Source organism: Cyanistes caeruleus, chromosome 2 (genome assembly GCF_971803275.1).
Source record: "Cyanistes caeruleus chromosome 2, bCyaCae1.hap1.1, whole genome shotgun sequence".
NCBI lineage: Eukaryota > Metazoa > Chordata > Aves > Passeriformes > Paridae > Cyanistes > Cyanistes caeruleus.
The window spans coordinates 2,391,589-2,416,321 of NC_141702.1; the positions used below are offsets into that span (position 1 = coordinate 2,391,589).

General features: G+C 44.7%; 2 protein-coding genes across 41 annotated transcripts in view; one reads left to right on the forward strand and one right to left on the reverse strand.

The window, feature by feature from the left end:
- INTS9 (integrator complex subunit 9) overlaps positions 1 to 5,967 on the reverse strand; it is a 60,356-nt gene extending 54,389 nt beyond the window's left edge. Inside the window, exons 1-2 of one of the 2 annotated variants that reach the window (XM_086875528.1) lie at positions 5,690 to 5,967; positions 1,091 to 1,218 (exon numbers count right to left, since the gene is read on the reverse strand). In XM_086875528.1, coding sequence (XP_086731654.1) covers positions 1,091 to 1,218; positions 5,690 to 5,698 — 137 coding nt within the window. In that variant the 5' untranslated portion in view covers positions 5,699 to 5,967. The remainder of the gene's footprint in view (positions 1 to 1,090; positions 1,219 to 5,689) is intronic. The other variant, XM_086875527.1, reaches the window with a different exon arrangement.
- The window catches only part of HMBOX1 (homeobox containing 1), a 117,228-nt gene continuing 98,406 nt past the window's right edge, over positions 5,912 to 24,733 (forward strand). For 17 of the 39 annotated variants that reach the window (XR_015282654.1, XM_086875547.1, XM_086875548.1 and 14 more), the window contains exon 1: positions 5,999 to 6,290. The gene's annotated coding sequence lies outside the window, so the exon portion shown is untranslated. Of the gene's footprint in view, positions 6,291 to 6,352; positions 6,440 to 6,468; positions 6,715 to 10,507; positions 10,618 to 24,733 lie in introns of those variants that run through there. The other 22 variants (XR_015282651.1, XR_015282653.1, XM_086875543.1 and 19 more) reach the window with 15 other exon arrangements.

The window sequence follows — 24,733 nt, forward strand, 5'->3', positions numbered from 1 at the left end:
AGATCTGTTCAAAATCTATTACTGCACCAGTTGTTGCAGCCAGCAGTTGCATTATGGAATGGGACAAAAACTGACTTTCACACTGATCCCTCTGAGGGCATCTGTTGCCTCTCTATAGCAGATCCTGAACTCCACGTTCTTGCAGAACAAGGCACACATTGTCTATTCCTTTCCTCTCCTCTCCAAAAAATAACAAATCATAGGAAGTGCTGGACAAACTGCTCTAACTTCACTAGGTCACTTAGGAAACTCCCTTTTCCAATTGTATTTTCCTCCTCTTAACCAAGCCTTCCCTGAACCCAGAATGTTCCTCACTTGTTTCCTTGTGGATCAAAGTTACTAAACAGCTTTTGAGAAAACTCCTACTGCTTCCCATCACTGAGTGACTCATTCCCACCTTTCCAACTGCTAATTTTTGTCATTTATTCCATTTACACAAAACATGTCACCCTAACTGAATATCCAAATTAATCTAAAAACCTGGGAAAACACAACTTTGTAGCAGGGCATAGAAAGGAGATCTCAGGATTCTCTTCTAGACTCTGTTTTTTGGTTCTCTGCTGCTCCCATCTCATGCCCAGCTGCATTGTCCTTCTATTTATTTAACTTTTAAAAGGGAACAATTATGCCATGCAGGCAACTAACAAGGGCTGCTAACTGTTGTTTTTCTTTGCATTAGTCTGTGCTCTGAAGAACAGCCTGAGAAGATGGTGGTTAAACAGGACTTGCTGGGCCCACACACTCCATCTCAGTTACCCATTTATCTCATCTTGCATGAAGAAGCCAGAAAGATGACAGATATGTGACCTCACTTGTGCTGAGCAGTTGCAGCAATACTTTACTGAAGCTTAGAATAAATTATCTAGAAAAACCAATCAATAAATCCATAAAATGTCTTCCGTCTACTGAGCCAAAGGACGTTATTTTGATAAAGAGAATTTTTAAGTGAACAAAGTCTATTTATGATATCAGATGATGCTGTTCATTTGTACCCATCCCCTCCCTCCTTCCAATACACCATTTCAGGCAGAGCACTCCAACTGCAACCCAAGAAGATGCAGACTAAGTGCTGACAGGCCACAGAACTCACCTCTGGACCAGAGGCAGTGGGAGGAAATTGAGGGTAGACGTCATATCCAGCCCACAGTCCAGCATGATGGTGGTGGATTTGAACTTGAGCACGTTGCATGGCAAGGTTGGATGTCCTGACAGGCAGTACTGGAAGAAGGAGGAGAAGTTACTCAGGACCCTTCAGAACATGACCCTTCCCTGTGTGCTGGGCACTGGTGAAGCCACGCCTCGAATCCTGTGTCCAGCTCTGGGCCCCTCACTGCAAGGACATTGGGGCTGGAGCGTGTCCAGGGAGGGGAACGGAGCTGGGGAAGGGGCTGGAGCACCAGGAGAGGCTGAGGGAGCTGGGAAAGGGGCTCAGCCTGGAGAAAAGGAGGCTCCAGGGGGACCTTCTGGCTCTGCACAACTCCCTGACAAGAGGGGGCAGCTGGGGGTGCGGGGGTCAGGCTCTGCTCTCAGGGAAAAGGGACAGGATGAGAGGAAATTGTGCCAGGGGAGGTTTAGGTTGGACATCAGGAGGAATTTCTTCAAGGAAAGGGTGGTCAGGCATCGGGAGGGGCTGCCCAGGGAGGGGTTTGGATTCCCCATCACTGGAGGTGTCCAAGGAATGACTGGATGTGGCACTCAGTGACGAGGTGAGGTCAGTCACAGGTTGGACTCGATGGTGGAGGTCTTTTCTAACCTCTGTGATTCTGTGAACAGAGTTTACAAACTGCCTTTCCCCCCTTGTTTTTAAACACAGTTCCTTACACACCCTAATAAAACATGATTTTCCATTAATCTGTGTCCCACAGCTGTGTGTGTTCATTGAGATTTCCCCATGTCAGGGTATTAAGGGGCAGATTTCCTTCAGACAGTTTTTCTGACCCCAAGGGTTGAGTGGATGGCAAAGCTCTTCTCTCCGATTCAGGAGACATGCAAAATCTCTTTTTTTCCTTGCAATCACCTATTTCCCCCAAAACCCCAGAAAATCAGCTTCTTCCAAACTCTGTCCTCCTGACAAAACTTGCCTAGAAAATCTGAAAATGACTCGAGTTGGACAGTGAAGCAGAGAAGCCCTGCAGGAACACAAGTTTTTATTTTGGTAAGAAACCTGCCCCAACAACCCCTGCACAGGTGTAGCAGCTCTGGGGCAAGTTCTCACCTACTTTTTGTCTTGCTAAACACAAACAGGAAGCAGCAGGGACTGGGCATCCCCACCTGAATGGAAGAGTTTGTGTATCCAAATCCCAAAGGCTTTGCAAGCTTAATGAGCCGGTGAGCAGGTGATGTAGGGGGCACTTGAGCATCATTGAGATGCAGCCACCTCCTGTCTGGAGTGACAAACATTTAACGAGGCACGGGAGCTTTGAGGGAGAACAGAACAGAAAGGTCAGCTTTAAAATGTGGGATTAGAGACAAATGTCTGAGCGGGAGCGTGGCCACCTCTGCAGGAGGGTTCCTTTGCTCCGAGGAGGGATTTTGCATCTCCAGCCTCCCAAGACTGGGCATCTGGCAGCACAGCCATGCTCAGGTCAAACTGGAGCTTTTAAATTCAAGTTTTTGTCAATGAAGATGAAAAATACTACTTGTTTGGCCGTGCACTGTACTAAAAACAGACTCAGCCTTTTTGTAAGTCATTTATCCCTTAAGCTTGTGTTCTACACTTCCCTCTACGAAGTGGGGAAAAAGGGAGATTAATAATTTCATTTTCTACCTCTTCTCACAATAATGTTAACACAGAACTGCAACTGTCTGGATTAACAGCCCTCAAGGAGGCTATTTACATACATTCCTCAAAAACCTGCTTTAAACTATATTTAAATAGTTAAACCGACTAAGCCCCAAATATTAAATTTAAAATATCACAGAGAGTTTTGTTTTAAATTCACAAAGCTTTAATTATTAAGGAATTACATCACATTTTGCCTTTCTTTTAGTAAAGTTTAAAAAAATATGTAAAGCCAAGCTGGTGAAGGAGTAAGGAATTCAGTTGGTTTATTCACAAATGTAACACACTCACATGAAATTAAGTTCTCACCAGACCAGAACTTTGACAAATGAAGCTATAAATTGAAGTAAATAGAAAGAAATGAAGGGAAAAATAAGTTCTATTTTTGTAGCTTTTAAACTATTGGTAATTTAAAAAGGCAATGAAATATCACCACTTTTATCAGCAAAACATTTTCTTGCCTGTTTTTATAATCATGAGTAGTATCACGACCCTGACATCTATGGGCTAACGGGAAAATCCTCCTTTTTTCCTTCTTTAAAAGCAGTTAAAATCATCTCTCTCTGTGGCTGTCATGCTGTGGTAAATGGATTCCTGGGAGTCAATGGATTCTTTCTACCAGATTCAAACAAAGTGACAGAAAAATAAAAAAGCAATTCATATTTTCTGTACAGCTGTTTGCACAGGTGACATTGCTGGGCCTGCACCTCTGTTAGAATTTTAGATTGGGAATCCAGGAATGGGAGTGCTTGCACCATGTGTGTCTCTACACACATTATAAATGTGATCATTTCCTCACAGTTTATATTTGTTACTGTTTAAAACAGAGCCAGAACTTTCAGTCACGTTCCTGACTGGACTAAAATGTAAGTTTTTTGTTCCAATATTTGTTTGCCTACAGCTTTATTCTCTTATGGATAAAGGCTGGTACAGCCAACACACAAAGGTGCCTCATCTCCTAACTCCAAAAGTCATGTAAAAAAAGACACAAAACACACAAAAGGCATAAATACGCCCAGCTCAGCTCACAGATTTCCTGGCAGGATTTGCAAATGGGATGAAAGTTTGGCAGTGAGGCACAAAGGGCCCAGGTTGAGGGGCTGATTCCAGATCCTCAGGGCCTGGGAGAAGAAGGTTGTCCACAGACATCCCATTCCCACTGAGCATCTCATGGAGGGCAGAGTGACAGAGGACAGAGGTAGTGGCTCAGACTTGCAGCTCCAAAACAGAGTTGTGCAGGTTAAAGGCAGAGCTTGGAATTCCAAGTGTAGCCAAGAAATCCTGCAGTGCATTCCTCCAGTATTAGCATCACATGCCAGCTTAAAATCTGGGGGGAAAAGAGCACTGAGATTTGCCTGAGCCAAAGCACATTTGAGTTTGTGGGTGTCTGACATTTTCACTGGATTCTGAATCAGGTCTGGAGTCAGAATCCCAGAATGGTTTGGGTTGGAAGTGACCTTGATGCTCATCTTATCCCAACCCTTCTGCCATGGACAGGGAACATTCCACTAGTCCCTCACCTCTACCCTGTTCTTCCAAATTCAACCCAAATCTATGAGAAAAGAGGATGAAAAGCATCTGACTCTTCTCCTCACAACCCCAAATTCAGACACATCTCCAGAATGATATATGATGCAGAATCTCATAATTCTCAGTACCTGAATTTAAAAATAGGTCTAAAAATGCTCCAATACGGAGTCCAGACAGTTTGCATTCCCCCTCCCTACCCCTATGCAAGACTCTAAACATTAAAAGAGCTCTGCATTTCCACTGGGGTCTTTATTTAAAGATTTCTATCAACCTCTACAATCACACCCAGAAGTGCTTGACTTTGCAGTGTTTGTCCCACTGGTAAAACTCATCCTTGCACAGATCCTTATCACACAAGTAAGATTAAGCAGGATCAAGCTCCTTGACCACCTGCCTCTGGAAATAATTGGACACACTTCCATGGAGAGTGGTTTCCTAAAAGTCTAAAAACAACCCAGAATCCACATTTACTTCTATGAAGCTTTATAATAACACACTGCTCAGTCTCAAAACCAAGAGATAATTTTAAATTGAATAATGGTGCTACTTCAGATTAAATACATCAAATATTATGCTCAGGTATGTTGAAAACTGCTTGGGTTTTCACCTCCAGACTGAGAACCACAGCACATTACGTGAAACTGAAATTCTTCCTGGAAACCAAAGCAGTGCCTGAATCCAAGGTCTCTAGGAAAGTTAAACAGTTCAAGAGAGGAGACCAATATCATGGGTCATGTACTTTCTGACAGAAGACTGTAATATCAAAACCAAGATCCTTGTAAGAAGCAAGGTACACCCTTGGCAAAGCTGTTCCAGGCTGATTTTTTTTTATTAGTATCTCCCTATATTATCACACTGCAGATGGAAAACGTCTTTATCACAAACCACGGGGATTTATTCACGCTCCTAGCAGAGCCCAGCAGAAGCCACACGTGCAGGGGGAAAGCTCCACGCCAGACTCATGTTTAAGGCTAGGAAGGCTGAGAAACATTTTCTCCTCCTCCTCCAAAATCCTACTAAGATTTGATCCCACCCAACGCCTCAAACTCGGGCAACGGCCCCCCCTAACCCTCCCCATTCAGGGCCGACCCCCGCCTTCCCCCACACCTCAGGGCCGACTCCCGTCCCTCGCTCAGCCCCTCCCCGCCCCAGTATCTCCCCCTTATCCCTCAATCCCCTCCCCCCCCCCGACTCCCTCAGGATCACCTCTCCCCCTTTTCCCTCAGCCCACCCTCCAGCGCCTCAGTTTCCCCTCACGCCCGGCGAGGCTGAGACTGCGCAGCCCGCAGGCGACGTCGGGAGTCCCCCCCCCCCCCACCGCCTGGGGAAGACCAAGCTCCCTCCCCGCCTTCACTGCCCCCCGCCCCGGGCACTCACCAGCTTCATCGCGTCCCCCGGTTCTATTTACCGGGACAATCCTGCCCTCCTTCCTGCCCGCCCCGCTGCGCTCCGGGGCATCATGGGCATTGTAGTCTCGCCGGCCCCCCGCCCTGGATAACGTCATGGCCGCCCGAGGCACGCCGGGAGTTGTAGTCCGCTCCGAGCTCAGCCCCGCCGCCCCATTGGCGCGCCACGTACCCGCGGCACGCTGGGAATTGTAGTCTCGACTCCGCGGGTCTCCCCGTCACCCTGGGGAGGGGGGAACTACAAGTCCCAGGGTCTCACAGCTGCAGCAGGTGGGGGCTCGGATGTTGATATCAACATGGCGCTTGTCAGACAGACAAAGACAGTCGGTCTGGTGTGATTGAGCCAAAAAAAAAAAAAAAAAACCAAAAAAAGAGAGAGGGAGCGGCAGGAGGAGCGCCGGGCGGGGAGGGGGCTGTGTCCTCGGGGGGCGTGGGGGGGCTGAGGGATTTCCTCCCCCCTATTGTTCTCGTCCCTCCGCGCCCCCCGTTAATCCCCCCTCAATCTGGGGCGGGGGGACCCCCCCCAGTCCCGCCGGTCCATGGTGAGGCGGAGGCGCCGGCAGCACCCAGAGGTGAGTGTCGAGGGGGAATACGGGGGGGGAGCGGCGGTGGCGAGGGGAGGGGGCGGGCGGGTGGGTGGGCTGGAGGGAGGGAGGGCAGTGGGAAGGGGTCTCCCCTCCGCCGGCACCGCCGGGAGTCGCGCCGAGCCGGAGAGCGGGATGTGCGTGAGGGGGCAGCCGGGGGCGGGCAGGGGTGGGCAGGGGCAGCCCCTCAGCCCGGGCGGCAGAGTTGGAGCCGCGGCTTTGGGGGGCTCCGCGGGTGCCCCCGGATCGGGGGAGGAGGAAGAGGAGGAGGAAGGTGTCCCCGGGAGGCTGCAGCGGGAGGGCAGGGCACCATTGGGGTTCGCTGTTCCTGCCATTTGTATATTTATTTTGATTCCTCCCATCTCCCGGCTGTGGGGCACGGAGTGGCGGCCGCGGAGCCCCCTCAGCCTGGGTGGGTGCTGCGGTTTGGGGGTGTTCGGATGTTGTTCGCCGCGGAGTTTTGGGGTAGGCTGGTGCGACCCCCGGCGCTCCCTGTCCCGGGGACCCCCAGGGACGGCAGGGGAAAGAGGGACCGACCCTCAGGGATGGAGCCGGGCACGGAGCCTTCTCACTCTGCCGGTGAGCTCTGCCCTGGCTGGGGCTGTGTGAGGGCTTCGGGGGCTCCTTTTCGGGAGCTTTGTGCCGGTAGAGGTCGAGAAACGGGGCTCACGGGTGCCCCAAACCCCGCCGGCTCCCAGGGCTGCGAGATCTCTGGCAGCTCCCGCGGCTTCGGGAGGTTTTCGGGGAGGGCAAAGGCGTGAAACCCGAAGGGTGTCTGTTTGCTGGAGAGTTTAACATGGGAACGGGTGGGGGAGGAGGAGGACCCGGAGGGAAGTCATTCCCAAAATGTGCGAGGAGAGCTTGGGTGGGGTGTCAGACGCTTGTTTGTTTTGTACTTCTTGGGAAGAGGTGGGGAGCGGGGGTGGGGGGTAAATGCTTTTGTGTCCCGTGTCCGGGATGGTTTTGGGTCAGAACGGTTTGCCCGCAGGAGCGGTCGGGGAAGCGGTAGAGAATTCTGCTGGAGTGTTTGCCTCAGCTTCGGGGTTAAAACAAAACAAGAGGCGAGTGTATTTAGGTGCAGAATACACACCCGAGGCGGACCCCGCCGACTTCTTCGACCTCAGTTTTGTCTGATGGATTATTTTTTTTTATTATTATTATTTTTTTCCCCTAGTTGGTGGAGTGTTTCTTGGTATGTTTGCAGAGCACTTCTTCGGAAGCATTTTGTTCTTTGCGATAGGTCTGGAAAAGCTTTGGTTGGATGTGCTGTTTTTGCCCCAGTTCTTTCGTGTTAGGGACGAAAAAAAAATGCTCTTTTGGGGGTGGGGAAGGAAGAAGGAAGAGGAAATGAATGTTTAAGCATGTTCGTGGAGTCGGGTCTGTCTCAATTTGTTCAAGTAACACTGGGAGCATGATTCGGTGGCTTTTAAGTACAAAACGTTTGTGAACAAAAAACTGGGGAGATTTAAACTTTGTAGGGAGGAAAGCTTTAAAGTGATGGCCAGGGAACGCAGATCTGGGAGATGCTGCCTACGTCCCCCTGCTTCAAACTAGGGGGGATGGAGGGAAGGAAAAAAAGAAAACACTGGGGGAAATTACCCCTACAGTTTGCATGAATGATGCCATGTAAAATACCGGAGTGAGGAATTGTGCTCTGCAGACGATTTGTGGGCTGGCGAAAGCCTGAAGTGCCTGCTCGGGTCCCGTGATATGACTCGCTCATTTCTGCAGGGCTCATCAGGTACAGACTCCGCTTCCTTCCTGGGATGGTGCAGCTGGCATTTGATTTCCTCCATGGATGGGAGAGGAGGAGTCCTGTGCAGTTTTTTTCCCCGAGATGATTGCATTTTCTTTGGCCTTGCTGTACCCTGCCTCATTAGTAGGAACTGCATCTATACTTATTTACCATTATACCATGTCCCTTGGGAAACGGGGTGTAGTTTGGAGTAGGTATATATGGATTTATCACTCCTAACATTTTTTTCCTTCCATCATGCTGAGACCAAATCTGTCAACAGCAGAGAACAAACTTAATTTATTTCTGCGTTTCGCTTCTCCCTTTTTACCATTTCTCTTCCAACCTACTAAGAAAACCTCTCTGAGATGGAGAGAGGGGAGAAGGAAGAAAGGGCCAGAAAATGTTGTCTGTGCAGGGATGCATTTGTTATCTGCAAGTCCGGGGAGCATTGGGCTGGGGAAGGGCAGGGTTTGTTTCTGTATGTGAAAACTGGGGTTTGGGAATGTTCTTTTTCCCTCGTGAAGATTGTTCTTTAGCCCTGTGACGGGCACAACTTTTTTCTGTCTGGTTGACAGAATTACCCGACGAGCCTGGGCAGGAGGCTGGGAACAAGGAACTTGTGTTTCACTCTGTGCTGCCTGTTCTTCCTCCCCTCGTTCACTTAGCACCAGTGCAAGCACCAGAACAGGCATCAGCATTTTTACTCCTGTGTCATCCCACTGTTCCGAGCAGGTCTAGACGACATTGTGGTATGCAGGCTGCCAGCTGGGTTACAGGAATGCTGCCCAGGTGAAACGGCAGGATTTTTAAGGAGGGGTAGGGAAATCTGGGAGAAAATCCTGTGTGAATGAAGCCTGGTTTTCTTTAGAAGTGCTTCACTGAGCGGTGTCAAGCAGCTCCCTGGGTTTATTGACCTTTCTGGACAACGTGCATCTCTCTAGCATTGTGATTCTGACAATTCCCTGGAATCTGTAGCTGGTGTCAGCTGCAGGAAGCTTATTTTTAAGGCAGTTTCTGTGTGGGTCTTACTGGTCTCTTACAAAGGGATATTAAAAGTTGATAGCTGTGCAGTGTTTTGAAAACAAAATTATTATTAAGTGTTTACTTTATAGTGATAATCCATAGGTTCATGGGAGTGTTTGCTATATTTTTTCATTGCTGTCTGGATTTGGGAAAAGAGTTAGGCTCTGACATTAATTTTTAGAACTAACTTACTTTTTAATAAAATGCATTTTTATTAAGAAACTGTCAGATATTGTTCTGTCAACTTTTGGGACTGTTCTTTTTGTGTTGTGTGTCAGTGGGGCAGGGGTGAAATTTGGGTCTTTGGGTGGAGAATTGGGAGAATCAATGAAACTGAACCATGAGGGAGGAGGAAGCTGTACTGTTCTTTATACCACGTGATCTGGGAAGGTGTTTGGTTGTATATGTTACAAAACAAATGAATTTTCAGGAAACAACAGCACATTTTAATCTAAAAAAAGCAACTTATGCTTCACAGTGATTTCTGTGCAGAGCATTTAAGGACATTACAGAATGACAGGCTACAATATTGGCATCTGTAGCAAATCTTTTTCATCTGCAAAGTTCTAGAATTTGAAATCAAAATACTGTCAGCTTAAGAATCTTATTGCAAAAAACAGATGCCTTTGTTCCTCCTGTCGATAACTTCATGCAGCTTTGGTTCTAAAGTCCCTGAAGTTGATTTCATGTTACGCTGATTTTAGCAGAGTGGGGATTGGATTCTGCATACATGTCCTCATGGGACTGGGCTTTAATTATACCTATCCTGATAATATGATCTTGTGAGTTATCAATGTAGTGAGACCAATACTATGATTACAGCAGGATTTTTAGGACATAATGAGGAGAATTTGATTTTTTTTTTAAGGCAGGGGGCGGTCATTCTAACTCGGAAACCTAAAGCTGGTTTTATTTGTAAGGTTAGTAACAAACTGTATTTTAACATTCTAATATTCCTGTATTGACTAAAGCTCCCTTCTGACTTGTATTAAATTAGGATGGCTGGGTAGCAAAGTGTACTAAGAGTTTGTATCTGAGCACTCTGTCATGCAGATGGGTTGGTTCTGTGGTAGCTGTGAATGCAATTCCCAGGGTTAATGCTAAAGATAAGTGTTTTGACAAATGCTTTTAATTTGGGGAACAATACAAGCAAGAATGACAGGATATGAAAAGAAACTGCTATTTTTCGTCTCGCAGGTGGCATACCAAGGTGTGGAGGGATCAGCTTGCCCAGGTTCCTACAGGGAGTCTGCAGCAGAACTCGCAATCAGTCTGTGATCTCAAGGGTTTGTCAGGGCTTTAATCAGTTTTTCTTCCTCCCCTTCATTAATTGGCTAAGTTTGACATTTTGAAAATAGCATCTAGAGATTATTTCTCTTTTCTCCAGTTTCAGACATTATCGCCTGAAGTTTGTTTTTTTTTGGTTTTTTTTTTTCATTTTCAGTCAAGCCTTGAAAACACAAGGTTGGAAAACTTGATCTGAGCAGCACCTCCCTGACATATGATACTATCTCCAAACAGCCCCTGACAAGTGAACCCTCTCATTGAAATCATGTGAGGAATTTTATTACTCAACTCTGAAGATCTTCTGGGGGAAAGGAGGTTGCAAACTATTAACTATGTGGTCTTCATTGCAAGTTGGCAGATAAAACGCTCTTACGTACTTGAGGCTGTCATGTGCTCCACAGCCAGAAGTAGACAATCAGCTTTGTAGTCGCTGACCAAACGAAAATTTCATCTTGTCACTGTGAGAAACACATTTTTTTTTGTGTTGTGCCTGCAGATTTCCAGTGAATATATCCCTTTCTTTAAATGTGCTCTTGGTTATATCCTTCCCATCTCTACTGGGCGCTTACACAGCATTAGCCTGTGGTCATATGAACACGTGGAGAAGCTTTTATCCTAGATAACCTTAAAAAATCTGTTGGGTTTGGGCAGCTCCTATTCTTTGCTGTTGCAGGTGGTTTTAGCAGAGGTTTGTGGTTGGTGCAGGCTCCCTGTGTGACACTGCCGAGCGCAGGGCTCATGTCACAGTCCCGGAGCCGCTGCTGTGACAATTACGGCGTCGTAAAGCCCAACCTAATCAAGGCTGATCGATTTATGGCTGTAGCTCCTGTGCTGGCTGGAGCAGCGTGGCTCCAGTGGCTCCCATTCGCTCACTCTGGCCGAGCCACTGCCCTCCTTTGGTGTTCCATGTCAAAACAGTACTTCATACCTCTGTTTGTAAATCTCTACAAGTGCTTGACAGAGGTATTGGTGTTTTACAAATTGAGAAACTGAGGCACGAGGGCCGAGTGAGGTCACGGTCTGAGGCAGCAGCACTTCAACATAGGTGTCTCCTCATCTGTTGCACTTTCTATCTCTGATATATTGATGTATAGTAACCATTAAGGAATTTATTTGTTGGTCATCTGATGTGGTCATTAAGAATATCTAAGTCCAGAGATTATTTCTTATGGTAATGGGAGGATTTCCCACTGACTTCTGTGGCTGGACACTTCTCATCCTTACTTATTCAGTTATTTTTCTTGCTTTTAAATCCATTATATTCCGCCTCCCATCAGGTCAAAAGCAAACTTTCTCCCAAGACTTTGAGGGATTCCTTTCTTGTACTGCTTTTCTTCTGCTTCATTTAATAGGATTTTTTTTGGTGTTGTACTTCTACCTCAGGATTGCACAGGCATGTTTGTCACTTGTTTTACTTCAGTCCCATGTTAATGCAGACACCAGCAGGTTGAACAATTGCTGTTTTAATGTGCTTTATTAAGAATTAAAAGAAATAATCTGTAACTGGTTATTCTCCCTGTCTTAGTGGAGGTTTCCCTTTCCCAGCTGTAAATCAAAGCTGCATGCAGAGTCTGAAGTTAAAGTCTGCTCTTAAAACAGGGAACTGCCGTAGTGCTCCTGACAGAGTGAGCTCTGCTTTATCTTCCTGTGCGGCCAACCAGGAGCTGTGGAAGGTCACTTCCCTTTTTCCTACAGAATTCCACTCTGAACGTTCACTTCATCATCTCTTGGTTTGAGTGCAGTTACCAGCCTGAAACTCATTAGCAAGCAAAGCCCTTCCAGCAGGTTGTACATGAATACAGCTAAATCACTTTAGTAATACGGCTGGACAAAGACCCCACTTAGTGTGTGTGTGTCCATGGAGTGCTGGCAGGTAGTGCTTCCAGTCTCCATTTGCCCAATGGGTGGAGTGTTGCTTCCAGGGAAGAGTTTCTTCCAGCCTGAGGAAGCAAATTTTCACACCTGCCTCACGCATAGAGGTGGCATTTTTTTTTTGTTCTCCATATGTACAAGTTATATTTTAAGCTTTATTAAATTTACATGAATCCCGTTCACTGCTGTGGTAGTAGATGAGATTTTAATGTTGGGTTAAGGAAGGAGTTTACAAGCCAGGCATAAGAATTCTATTAATTATATTTGGCTCTGCCCCCCCAGTTGAATCTTGCTTGTTCTGAGTTCCTGGTATCTGTCTTCTCCCCACTTCTGAACTTAATATCTAAGAAGCCATTTTTTCTTTTCACTTTCTTAGAATTTCAAAGTTCAACAGCAGGATAACTACCACTGAAACAATAGTGTAGGCTACTCTTTCAGTGGCCTTGTGAACAGCCAGTTTTGTTCTTCTGATAAGCCTTTGCCCTATCAATTGGGAAGTGCAGCATATAGTCATTTCCTGCATTTCGAGCTGCCTGTTCCTTCTGAGCTCTGAGGCGAGCACTGAATCTGCTTTTTGTTCTTGCCATGGCACTGTAATACCGATGGCAGCAGAAAGCAGTTAGTTAGTTCATCAAATACAAGTGCTCTTCCTGCTTGGATATTTATTCTGACCTTTACTTTGGACAGTTTCTCTGCCATGATCAGATTCTCTGATTACAATGTCAGCTTTCACCAGAAATCTCTTAGTGATTTAACTGGCAGCATTTGGGGGTGTGCAGTAGCTCTGACATGGAAGTGGTGCTTGAGTGCTGGAAAGTTTTTCCTGGCAATGAAATTTCCTTTCTAGGCTCTAGCAGCATAGGTTTTATTTTATGACCTAGGGCAAACTTTTTGACTTGCCCATGTTCCAGAGTGGAATATGGAAATAATCTTTTCAGGGCTATTGAGATGCTTTTATGTTTAAAAAGTATTGGAGATTCTTGGCTGGCTGTCAATGGGTGCTGCTGCTCTTGGGAGTATAACCTGGGTGTCAGAGGTGTAGTTACCCAGAATGAGAACTGTTTTTTTAAGCTAATACTGACTTTTCATGCCCCTGGTGGGAGCTGATCAGAGTTTGCCCAAGTAAATTGCATTACATGTGGTTTCCAGACATCATAGCTGATCATTCCCTGTCTATTTCATGGGAGCTCCATCTGTGGTGGAGCGGTGCTGTTTAATGGTAAGTCTGAAAAAGAGGGAACTTGCTGAACTTGAAACTTATTCCTCCCTCTTTAATTTCCTGGTCCACAGAAGTTGAGTGATGTTAACATATTGGAGATTCATAAAATTTAAGGCGAGAACTGATAATTAAATTGCCTTCCCTGATATGTTTTATATGCTTTGTATCACAGGCCTTTAAATTTTAATCATTTACTCTGAAACTGAGATCAGTAAATGATGTTTGGCTAAAAACAATTTGAAAGCTTTCCAGCCCTGAGTGTCCATCACTGGTAATTTCAGGCTCATCACTTCTCTTGGTAGTTATAAGTGGCTGATTTCTAATTTGAATTAGTCTAAGTTCTGCCGCTGGTTCTTGTTAGGATTTTCCTGACAAGATTAGAGCCCTTTAGTATCCAGGACTTTCTTGCCATGAAGGTACTTAAACTCTGTAATCAAGTTACTTGATAGATAAGGAAACAGAGTTGAGCTTTTAAGTCTCACTCTGAGGCATTTTCTCCAGCACTCAGATCATCTGGTGATTCTTCATGGTCTCCATTTATTTTTAACATGGTGGAGACCAAAAAAAGTGCCTGTTCCAGCCTGTGCCTGATCTATACCAAATTCTGAGGTGCCTTTAGCCCTTTTTGCTGCAGAGCCATTGAAACAGTTCCCAGCAGACCTTTTGCATAGGGAAATCCTGCTCATGAGCCTCACTGCCCCAGCACTGACATTCTTTACTCAAGTAAAGTCTGCCATTTGGTAGTTACAGTCTGCATTTTTTTGATTATAAATTAGCCTTTGTATTCTGATGGGTTTGGCTTTCCTGAGCTAACTTAAGGCAGGTTTTTGGCCTCCTTTCTCCTGCTGTCCTTTCCTCCCAGTAGTGTCCTGTTGTGCTACAGTCCTGGTGTCACTCAGAGATTTTTATCTGCAGTGATAAAAATGTTGAACTGCATCAGACCTTAAATTTAGTGACAAAAAAAAATTTAGCATGATGCAATCCCAGGAAGTAGATTAAGAACTGGCTGACTGACAGCTCTCGGATACGGAGCAGCCGATGTGGGTTTCCACCAGAACCAGAGTACGCTCTGTGCGTGTACTTGACTCTGCACAACTACATTTGTAATCTCACAAGAACAAAGTTAGTCCTTTATCAAGACATTTGCCATTAAAACGTGCTGGCTGGCACTACTGGTGTCCTTGTTCTTGTAATTCTTTACTGGGAAAACAGATTTTTCTTTTCCTGTTCTTTGCCTGGATGGATCCCTAGCTTACAGCTTTGCAGATTCTGTCCACCTCCTCATTGAGGATTGGTGAAATAAGAGCATCCACCTGGCCTGGGGTGAAAGGCCTCTTTGGTGCATGGGTTTTAGGCTGATTTAAATGTTTTCCTGCTAATGGATTTTCTGGGAATCATCTTTTATTTGCTGGTGAATTTTCATGTGACAAATGCGTGTTGCCCCAGTTGACAGAAAACTCTACTCTCCGTGGTTTTTCCTTCCACTAGAAAGCTACTGGGGTTTAAATTTTATCACTAGTGCTGTGTTTGTTTTTCAAGATACTTGGAGTCTTGCACTTTGGTTATTAAGAAAAACATCCCAAGGCCTTTTGTTTCTGGGTGTCCTCAAGTGTAAAATGCAGTGCTTTTGGGGTGTTTGTGGTGCATCTGCTGCCAGATCCCGTGGCGTTGTGGAAGCGATGAACTTCCCAACCTTTACAAGCGCCTACTTCTGAGGACACTCGTGAATTACCCTTCAGTTCATGGGCATTATTCCCATAAATACTGGTGTCACTCCTCTGTCACACTCAAGGAAATTCTGATTTATTCATAGCACTGTGCCTTCTTGCTTTTTGTTAAAAATGCAGCTGCCTTTGCTTGCTGGCTGTTCCCTTGAATTTCCCTTTTCCTGTCCCAAACTGATTTAGCTTTTACTCCCTCGGTGTTGCAGCTGTAATCAGCAGTGCACAGGAATGTTGTCTTCTGCAGTAGAGGCAGTATTTTTGCTATTGGTTTTTAGGATCCTGGATAATATGGAACCTTGAAACCAAACCTTATTTAAATACCACTAACAGGAAGAAGTAAAATGTGTGGTGTTTTAGGTTGGTTTTTTTTTGTGTGTGTTTTTAAGGATTTGCTCCCTGAGAAAGTCCCTATTTTGAAACCTGCAAATTCCAGGCAGATAAGCTGCAGGGAGGTCGGGTGAGTATCTAAAGTTTGGGATGACTGCTTCCTTTCTGGTTATCGGGTGGGAAGCTGGCCACAGCGATAGGCTTTGAGGAGAGATTGGGAAGAGAGAAGAAAAGGGGAGAGCACTGAGGTACAGGATCTTGGAGGCTGGGAAAGACTGTGGAAGAAACTGTGCCATTTGTACTCCTGCACTCCGAGGTGTGGAACACAAGCGATGGGGACCCAGCGCTGTGGAGTTTTGGTGGACATGGATATTTCATGTCATGGCAGCCTTTGAGCTGAGCCAGCAGCTCTCCTGCCTCCTGGTTAAATCAGGATCTGATTTTCCTGTTCCTCTGCTGTCTTCTTGCAGGAGTTGTTTATTGACTGAAATTGTTTCCATATGGCTGCAATGTAGAGCTTGATTACATTAAACGTGGTGCTTTCCTGTGGCACTGCAGTGCTATGGAAAGATCATCCCTCCCTCTCTCCCCTTCCTCCATAAAACCTTGGGGTTGGAACATGGAGCTTGTTCAGTTATTATCATCTTTCCCCTCTGAGGCTTGTAAAACGGGAAAACTGGGATCCAGATCTTTTTTGGGTCGTTGTATTTGATTGCTTAGGTGGGTTACCTTGGCGTATAAATGACTCATAAAATAGTTAAGATTAAAGTGGCAGCAGTGCTGGAGCTGGGCCTTCAGGGTTTTAAACACTGAACAAGCAGAAAAGAGTCTCTGCTTCCAAAGAGGTTTGGGACAGTCCATTTGGATTGTATTTGTTGACACTAATGATCAATTTAGATGCTGCTCCAGGAAGGTGTTAAAATTCCTGTACTCTGGATGTTGGAAGGCAGATTCCCTGCTTATCTGGAGCCTGGAGGCTGTGTCCAGTTTGTGGGAAACAGATCTGTTTAATGGCAAATGGATGCATCTGTATCTTTGATAAGAATAAAAGCTGATTGTTGGCTAAGTTGGCTGATAAAACCAGGAATGAAGCATCTCTACCTTTTCTTTGTAATTACACCTAAACTTGAGCTTATAACCTGAATTCAAAATCTGATTTTTTTGTTAAAGTTTTCTATTTAAATAGATTAAAATATTTAAATGCCTTTTTCTAAAGCCTAGGCCTTATGCTGTAACGCCTCTCTTTCTTGTAATGGCTCCAGCAGAACCTCAGCATTGTATTTCTACTGCAAATAAATCAAGTCAAACGAGTCAAAACCACCAGTGGAGTGGTGGTTGTCACTCTTGGCTGAGCACATGGAACCAGAATCTGATTTTGACTGAGGTAGCCTCTTCGGCATGTGCATAGAGAATATTTCCTTTATTTCTGTGTATTCAGATAGTTCATATCACAGCCTATTTAATTCAAAACTGAGAAACCATTTGGGAACTGTAAATGCCGAAATACTTGTTTTCCTCCCCTAACATAAGGTGGAAAAAAGAACAATGAGGGAGGAGATTCACTAATACTGAAATCTTTCCGTGGAGGACACAGCAAGGTTCAATTCATTTAATAAAGAGAATTCATTTGTTTTCACTAAAGCATTTTAAAATGCAAACCATGTTTCTGTAACCCTTTTATGCATCCTGCACCTATGATGTATCATTCAAGATTAATAAAACTGTAATACATAAAAGCTGGCATTTTAAAATTGTTTTATAAACAGTCTGGCTAACAATCCAGGGTGGAAACTGGAATGCAGGTATGCTGCTCTTCAGGCCCATGCCTGGCTAGAGGATGAAGCTCCAGGGTTTGTTTTTTTTTTAATTTAGTGGAAAATGAAAGCTTTAAGGGAAGGTTTAAGCCCAGAGCATGGGGTATTCATGTTCAGGGTGGTGTTGGTCACTCTGAGGTGTCTGTGGCTCAGAGAAAAGCTCAATGAACGTCCCTCAATAAATGTCCCTCCTAATTTAGGGGTGTCTGACTCATGAGCTGGCAGGTAAAAGGGAGACAGTGATCATGGAGTTGTCCTGGCCATCTCCTCTGCTTGTCCTTAAAGGAATTGCTGCTGTCCAGTGCTTGGAGAAAAGGATGTGGGCACTTCCTCCAAATTGGGATAGTACAAATCTGAAAATTGTGGGAGCTGCCTCCCTTTAGCCCACACTAAGACACCACATTCAGGGAGGGTGGATTTAAACCATTCCATTCTGCTTTGTGTATCAACACTGCTACTTCTCCAGCATTTCCAGTATCAGGAGGAATTTCCTCATGGAAAGGGTTGTCAGGCACTGGAAGGCGCTGCCCAGGGAGCTTTGGAGTCTCCATCCCTGGAGGTGTCCCTGAAAGGCCTGGATGTGGCACTCAGAGTTCTGGACTGGTGACAAGGTGGGGATTGGTCACAGGTTGGACCTGATGATCTCAGAGGTCTTTTTCAACCCAAATGATTCTGAGATATTTTTGGTTTTTTTGGATTCTTTGATGGTTGTCTTGTAGACATTGTGAGGAGAGAACTTCTTGCAAAAAGCTGGGGACCCTGCAGCTGTATGCCTGCAGATCCTGATTTATCTTGAAAACTTCTCTACTCCCTCCCTGTTTTGAAAAACACTGTGGGAAAGGTAGGCTGAAGAAACCTGAGTTTCCTTCTGTCCCTCACACAACCCACTCGCTACATGAGAGCAGAAATTAAAGACAAGGACGTTTAATTTTAAGTGTTGTCATCCTCACAGAAAGTCACAATTTATCTTTCCTTCTCCCTGGCACAGAGCTTGTCTGTGCTACTTCTCACACATCAGAGCTGCTTTCTGCTTCTTGCACACTGCATGACCAGCTAAAACAAAAATAAAACTTCACTGCTTTGAGCCCCTCCAGAGCTGCCTTCAAGGAGCAGCTTTACACCATAGAAGTTTATTTGGTTTGTCAGTTACTTTTCGGTGATTTCCAGAACTGCTGAAACACAATGAATTGGTGAAGACTCTCTTGTGTATTTTGTGTGAGCTCAGACATTTGAATATGGAGTAGGTGAGTAGTAAATATCTGCAATTTCCATTAAATTTTGATATCTTTAAGGGATGAGTCCTTAAAATAAGCTCTTACTGGTGTTAGAGGCGGTGGGATTACTCTCTGTTGGCTCTCACAAGAGCTGAACTGGAACTTTATTGTGGATATTTTGTTTTTAATTAGCAGATCACTGAGTTCTAGGTCCTTTCATATTTAAGAATAATTAATTCTCCATTGTTTTTGCTTCTGACAGACTTTTACTGAGCCTTCCAGAGGAGACATTGGCCCTCCCTCCAGTTATATGATGAAACAATTTACTATGAGCAGCCTTCCCCCACCCCTCATGGCAGAAATTTGCCTCTGGTGTCCTCCTGGGTGCTGCTTCCCAGCTCTGCTTTATGGTTTCCATTTCTTCCATATAAAACCTACACAGGGATGGGATTGAAACACTCAAACTCCCCTTGCCCACTCCTTAAAAATTCCACAGCGCTGGCCTTCCAGTGAGCACTGTGTGTTAAATGTCCTGCAAATCACTGGATGAAGAGGATGATCCTTCAGTTTTCTTCTAATGAGAATGACATCTGAGAAGGCTGCAGGCTCAGGGCCATGCTGCCATTGCAGTATTATCAGTACATTTTGGCTGCGAATGTGATTTCTTTTTTCTTTAATATTAAAGGGAGGGGTTATGACTTCTGAGCTATAATTGTGTGGAGACATTGCTTGGGCAGACCTCCTAAACTCCCCTGCATTAATTTGGATTTGCTGGATACGAGCTCTGTGCTCTTACAGCCACTGAGGATAGTCCTGGACCATGACTGGTGTTTGCAGAAAGCAAAGAAATGGCAAATTATGTGTTTTGGAGTTTATCTTGCCTGTTTTCCCTGCTACTGCTGATGGTCTTTCTTTTGTATCCATTCCTGTATCATTTGCAGTCACAGTTTTAAACTTAGACCCAGTTTTGGCTGAACTTTTTGGTTTTGGCCTTAGCCACCAAGCAAAAGTGATTTATCAACCTTCCCTCAGGTTTCAGAAGCCACCCTGCTGGGCTGTGCCTACCCCAGGGCTCTGAGGCTGCTGGGCTTTGTAGGAAAGTGTATTTTTGTAGTCCAGTCATTACTCCAGCACCAGCCTAAATCCAGGTGGATCATCATGTTCCTGCACAGTTATTTTTGGAGTGAGTTGCACTGGAAAATTGCACTTAATGCAGGGGTTAGACTGGACAAGCTCAAGAGGTGCTGTCCAACCTCTGCAGTTCTGTGGTCTGTGCAAAGAGGGAACTCAAACTGATAATTTTCATGGAGATGCATCCTTGTGCTTTTCATCCTGTCCTCTCCTCTCTCTCTCTCTCTCTCTCCTTATTTTTGAAAAGGGGAGCTTGTAAAGTGTTTTGCTGTCGTTCTTAACAACATGCAACTCTTCCTGGATTGAACATTGTGGCTGGCACAGGGGAGACTTAGAAAGCAATTGTTCAGTTTGCATTTTACGTGGTAGACTTTGAAATTGGGGATTGAGTGAGGCTTCTGCTTTGCTGCTCTTTTTCTTCAGGGCAGCAATGATACAAAAATAAGGGGGTATATATGTCCTGAGAGTGTTGCTTAGGGCTGGTTCTGAGCTGCACCACCACAGGGCTGTGCAGGTTTGTAACTATATTTGGGCAGCTATAAAGTAATGTTTATGCAAGAATTGCAAAACTCAGCATAGGAACTGAGCTCAATTCAAATCAGGTGTAAAAAATGTGCTCTTGGGATCAGATCAGTAGTTTGCCTTGTCTCTGGCACAAGGCTGAATAATGCAGTGGTGAGTGCTGAGGAGAGCCTGGAAGAAGAAAGCAAACATTTGATCCCTCCCCAGCACATCCTTGCAGTCATCCTCTCGCTATGTGCTGCAGGTGATCTGGGTATTCTCCATATCCCCCCTTTTCCACCCAAAGGGAGCTCCAGATGTGTTTGATCCCAAATGGGGATTGTCCATTGCAGTGTTTTCCCCTGCTGAATGTCCCATACCTGGAGGCCAGGTAGCCCCTGTGAAGGGAGGTGCTGTTAGCTCAGTTCCTAGTGAGCAAGTGTCCTTAATTTCTAATTTAAGTCACCTTATTTTCAGTTTGGCTTGTTTTATTCTTTTTGTTGTCTTTTTCTTTTAATCCTTGTTCAGTCCTGTGCCACTTTAAGCATGAACAAATACAGTATTTAAACTCTGTGAGCTGGATAGTGAATCCTTCCCATTCCCATCACCACCAATATGTTCACAGGGCTGTTTAATAACTCTTGTACTTGGTTCACACGGAATCAGTTGGGAGAACATGGATATCTGTGTAACTTCATGATCTGACTGGAATAGGAAGTAGTTTTTCTGGAAGTGATTTGGGGAATGTTCAGAGTTCTGAGCTGGCAAGACCCTGCAAGTGCTCATCCCTGGCAGGGAAGGACACAGCTTGGATTTCTGATGGATCAACATCCAGAAAAACACACCTGGCTATGTCCAGCATGGCACAAACCCTGTGGAATGAGGGCAGGGAATGGTTTCTTTCCATTTTGGGTGCTCTCCAAACATCTTTCACCCTCTCAGTTACTGTTTAACTCCGCTCTGTGTACTCTTCATATACAGGGACTAAGTCTGCTGTCATTTAGAAAATGAAGGTTTTTTCTGACCTGTCAGTGCCTTTTTGGTGTGGTGTGATTGCTATTTGCCTGTCATTTCTTTAACTTGTAAAGCTGTCTCCAGTGTATGCAGTTTTATATCCCATTAGCTCACTCTTTCTCATCTTATCGCAGAGCACTGTAATCATCTGTCCTCTTGCTACCCCTAAATACTGGCTTTAAATACTGTTTTCTACAAACCTTCCTCATGAAAACTGCCTCTGTGTGACATTTTCCTTGCATACAGTGCTATATGTAAGACTTGAAGAAGGAATTTAATATTTATTTTATTGTAATTTTTTTTCTAGATAATGTATTTGATAGATGCGCTTTTTGGAGCCTCCTAATTTACCTAAAAGGTTATTTTTTGTAGGGGATGTGTTAACACACTGTCTCAAGTGCTGTACAACAGTGGTGATTCTTTAGTGAGGGGGGAAGGAGCTGAAAACAAAGGAAGTTCTGTCAGTTACATCACTGAAAGCACAAGGGTTAATTTTTTTTTTTTTTGCCAGTTGTTAAGTCTGTTTCCTGCTTTTAGTTTAATGTCTGCATATAGAAAGATTTTGGTTTCTTTGTCCCTTTGCACTTGAACTAGAAACTGTAATCTATTTGTGGTGCATCGTAGAGAAGTTATTTTTTTAGTACTTTTGGTTTAACAGTTTCTCTGTAGAGAAAAAAAACAGATTGAGACATCCTTCCAGTGAAATAAAATGAGAGGATTGTGATATCTGAATTTAGCAACGCCTTGCTAATAGGACCAAAGATGACAAACCAGATTGAATAGTCCCTTATCCCTCTGTTTTGGAGAGAGCCAGGCTGAAGAGAATAATCTACAAATAAATGGCTGGGAATGACATTTGCATTTCTCCTTGTAAGAAGTTGGTAACAGTTCTACAAGGAATGGATTGGAAATGAGTTTTCTTAACCTGTAATGAGTAGAGAGCTTAAATTTCATTGCTGCTGAGGATTTCTAGCCAAAGATTTCTGTTTTACAGCTGTTATTAAAAATTTATGGGGTAGCTCGAGATCAAAGCAAATATATATTCTCTTTATTATGTAAACTTGGTTTTGTGCAACATATGCATTGCATCTATATAGTTTAGGCAGGATTTTTTGTTCTAGCAAAGGCAAACAGTCTTTACATGGTGCAGTTATATTCCAGTGACTAATGGTGGTCTGATTCTCTTCTTCATTCCTTTTATTTTACTTCTTTTTTGGTGTTCCACATAAGGCAGGTTTCCCACTGGTGTGCTGAAGGACTTCCTTGGACTACCTTTAACTTCTTAAAGCCCAGACCTAAAAATATTTATATAGTGATATTTAACCTTATGGGGTGGATCTCCTCACAGTCAGGGCTTTAGGCTACAAGAGGTTTTCAGGAAGGGAGTGGCTGGCTTTTGTGCCATACTACAGGTACCAGGCTCCTTATAAATGCCTTCTCTTCATTCTAATCTCTTCTCTGAATATCTTCTTCTTGCCCTCCATTCCCACCTTGCTGTATATGAAAGCAAGCTGTCAATATTAGCATATTTTATCAAATTTTTAGAGTGAGGGGTTGTTTTATATGTTAGTTTTGAGAATATGCTGGTTCTGAATCTCTAATTTTACCAGTACCTGCAGTCTCATTTTCAAAGTCAAAGTTTAGACATGAACCCTGATGGTTTTAGTTGGAGAAGACAACTGGGAATACCTAAAAAACCAGCATCATTAAGGTTGGAAAAGAGGAAAGAGATCGAGTCCAAGCTGTGACTGATCCCCACCTTGTCACCCAGCCCAGAGCACTGAGTGCCATGTCCAGGCCTTGCTTGGACACCCCCAGGGATGGGAACTCCAAACCTCCCTGAGCAGCGCCTTCCAGCTCTTTCCATGAGGAAATTCCTCCTGATGTCCACCTGGCACGGCTTGTGGCTCTGTCCTGTTGCTGTGTCATGGCTTCTGAAGGGCTGTGGTTGCTGTACTCAAGAATCTCATAGAGATTCACACATTCCAGTTCTTTTTTGGTTTGTGTTCCTTGTATCCCACTTCTGTTCCATGTTCCCTGGTGGTCTCTGAGCTCTCACGTGAGCCGCTGCTTTTTGCACTTACTGGGATTTGTGTGCACAGCTTTGGGTGTACCTGAGCCCTTGGTGTGTGCTGTTACTTTAAAGCATTGATAAAAAGGCTGTGGAATAAGGGAGAGAGGGAGGGAAGGAAGGCAAAAATCTGAAAAGCTGCTGAATCTTTAAGATTAATCAGCCTGGTTTAAATAGCAAGCAAAGCTACAAACAGCCTTTTCTACCCAGTGTACTTTCTTCCATTGCTTTTGCAAAGCTGTCTCTCCAGGGGAAGATTTCAAGCTCCATAAGACTTGTGTTCTTGTATTAGTGTCAGGACAAGGGCTGAGATTATTTGTGTGAATATGTACAAACAATTCCATTACCTGGGGTTCCTTTCATGCTTTCTCCCCGCTGGAATTATGGCCTCATATTGCATGATGGTGTATCTATTCCTGTTCGTACAGATCTGAATTTACAAACTCAGGCCAGGGAGCTCCTGTACATGAGCTGAGAGAAAGAGAAGTCAGTGTAAATGACAACCTGTGACACAAAACCAGCCCTCTTTATAAATATAATGAAGGATATACAACAGTGCTCTCACAAGAGGGGTGCAGGCAGACTTAGGGTTGCTGTAACGTGGGGGGGTTTTGGGGTTTTTTGTTGTTTTTTCATTTAAAGAGCAAATACCCCCATGTCTGTGAATGGCTGCCTGCACCTTTTTAACTCACAAAGATTTGATTCAGCTCTGCTCTAGGGAAGGAAGTGATAGGAGCAACCTGGAAGATGGGGTCAGTTCCTAGAACACATCATCCCCCAGCACTGCACTGGCAGAACTGGCAGCCACTTCTCCTCCCTTTGCTGGGGCTTTTCAGCTCCTCTCCCTCCTGGGTTCTCTGCTTCCCTAAACAGGCTCAAAGAAAAGCTGTAAAACCACGACGGGGGCAGGGGGAGCAAGGGAAGCAGGTAGAAATGATTATTTATTCCTTTACATTTTCTCCTCTTTTCTAAATTGATTACCAGTTGTGCTTACAAAGCACCATTTACAACAGAAATCAAACCTGAGGAGGTCTCGTTCAGATCTGGATCAAACAGCAAGTTTCCATATTGGTAGTAGTACTGACTTTCTATCTCTTGGTGGACTGTAAGGTATTAGAAAAAGGCCCCTGAAATGATTGCAGTGAATGTGAACGTTCTGTCTCCTGGGCACATTCTCAAGCACTGTCAGTGTTGCTGGGATTATCTGAGAAGCAGAAGCGATGCGGGTTTTTATCAGTATTTGTAATTAAGAAAATGTTCTGGTGAAAATGATGAGTGGTTTTATGACTCTGATGTGTCTTGTAGTGTTAGTGGGATACAGGGTGGCCTGTGGAGCAGTTTGCAAAAAGTTGGACTTTTTTTTAAGGTTAAGAGATGTGATCTTGTCCCAGGGCAAAGGGAAGAAGTGCAAGGTGGACACGATGTCTGAGGTTGTTGTCAGACCTCTTTGTGCCTGTAAAGTTGATGTGTTTTACCACCATCAGAGGTTGAGATGA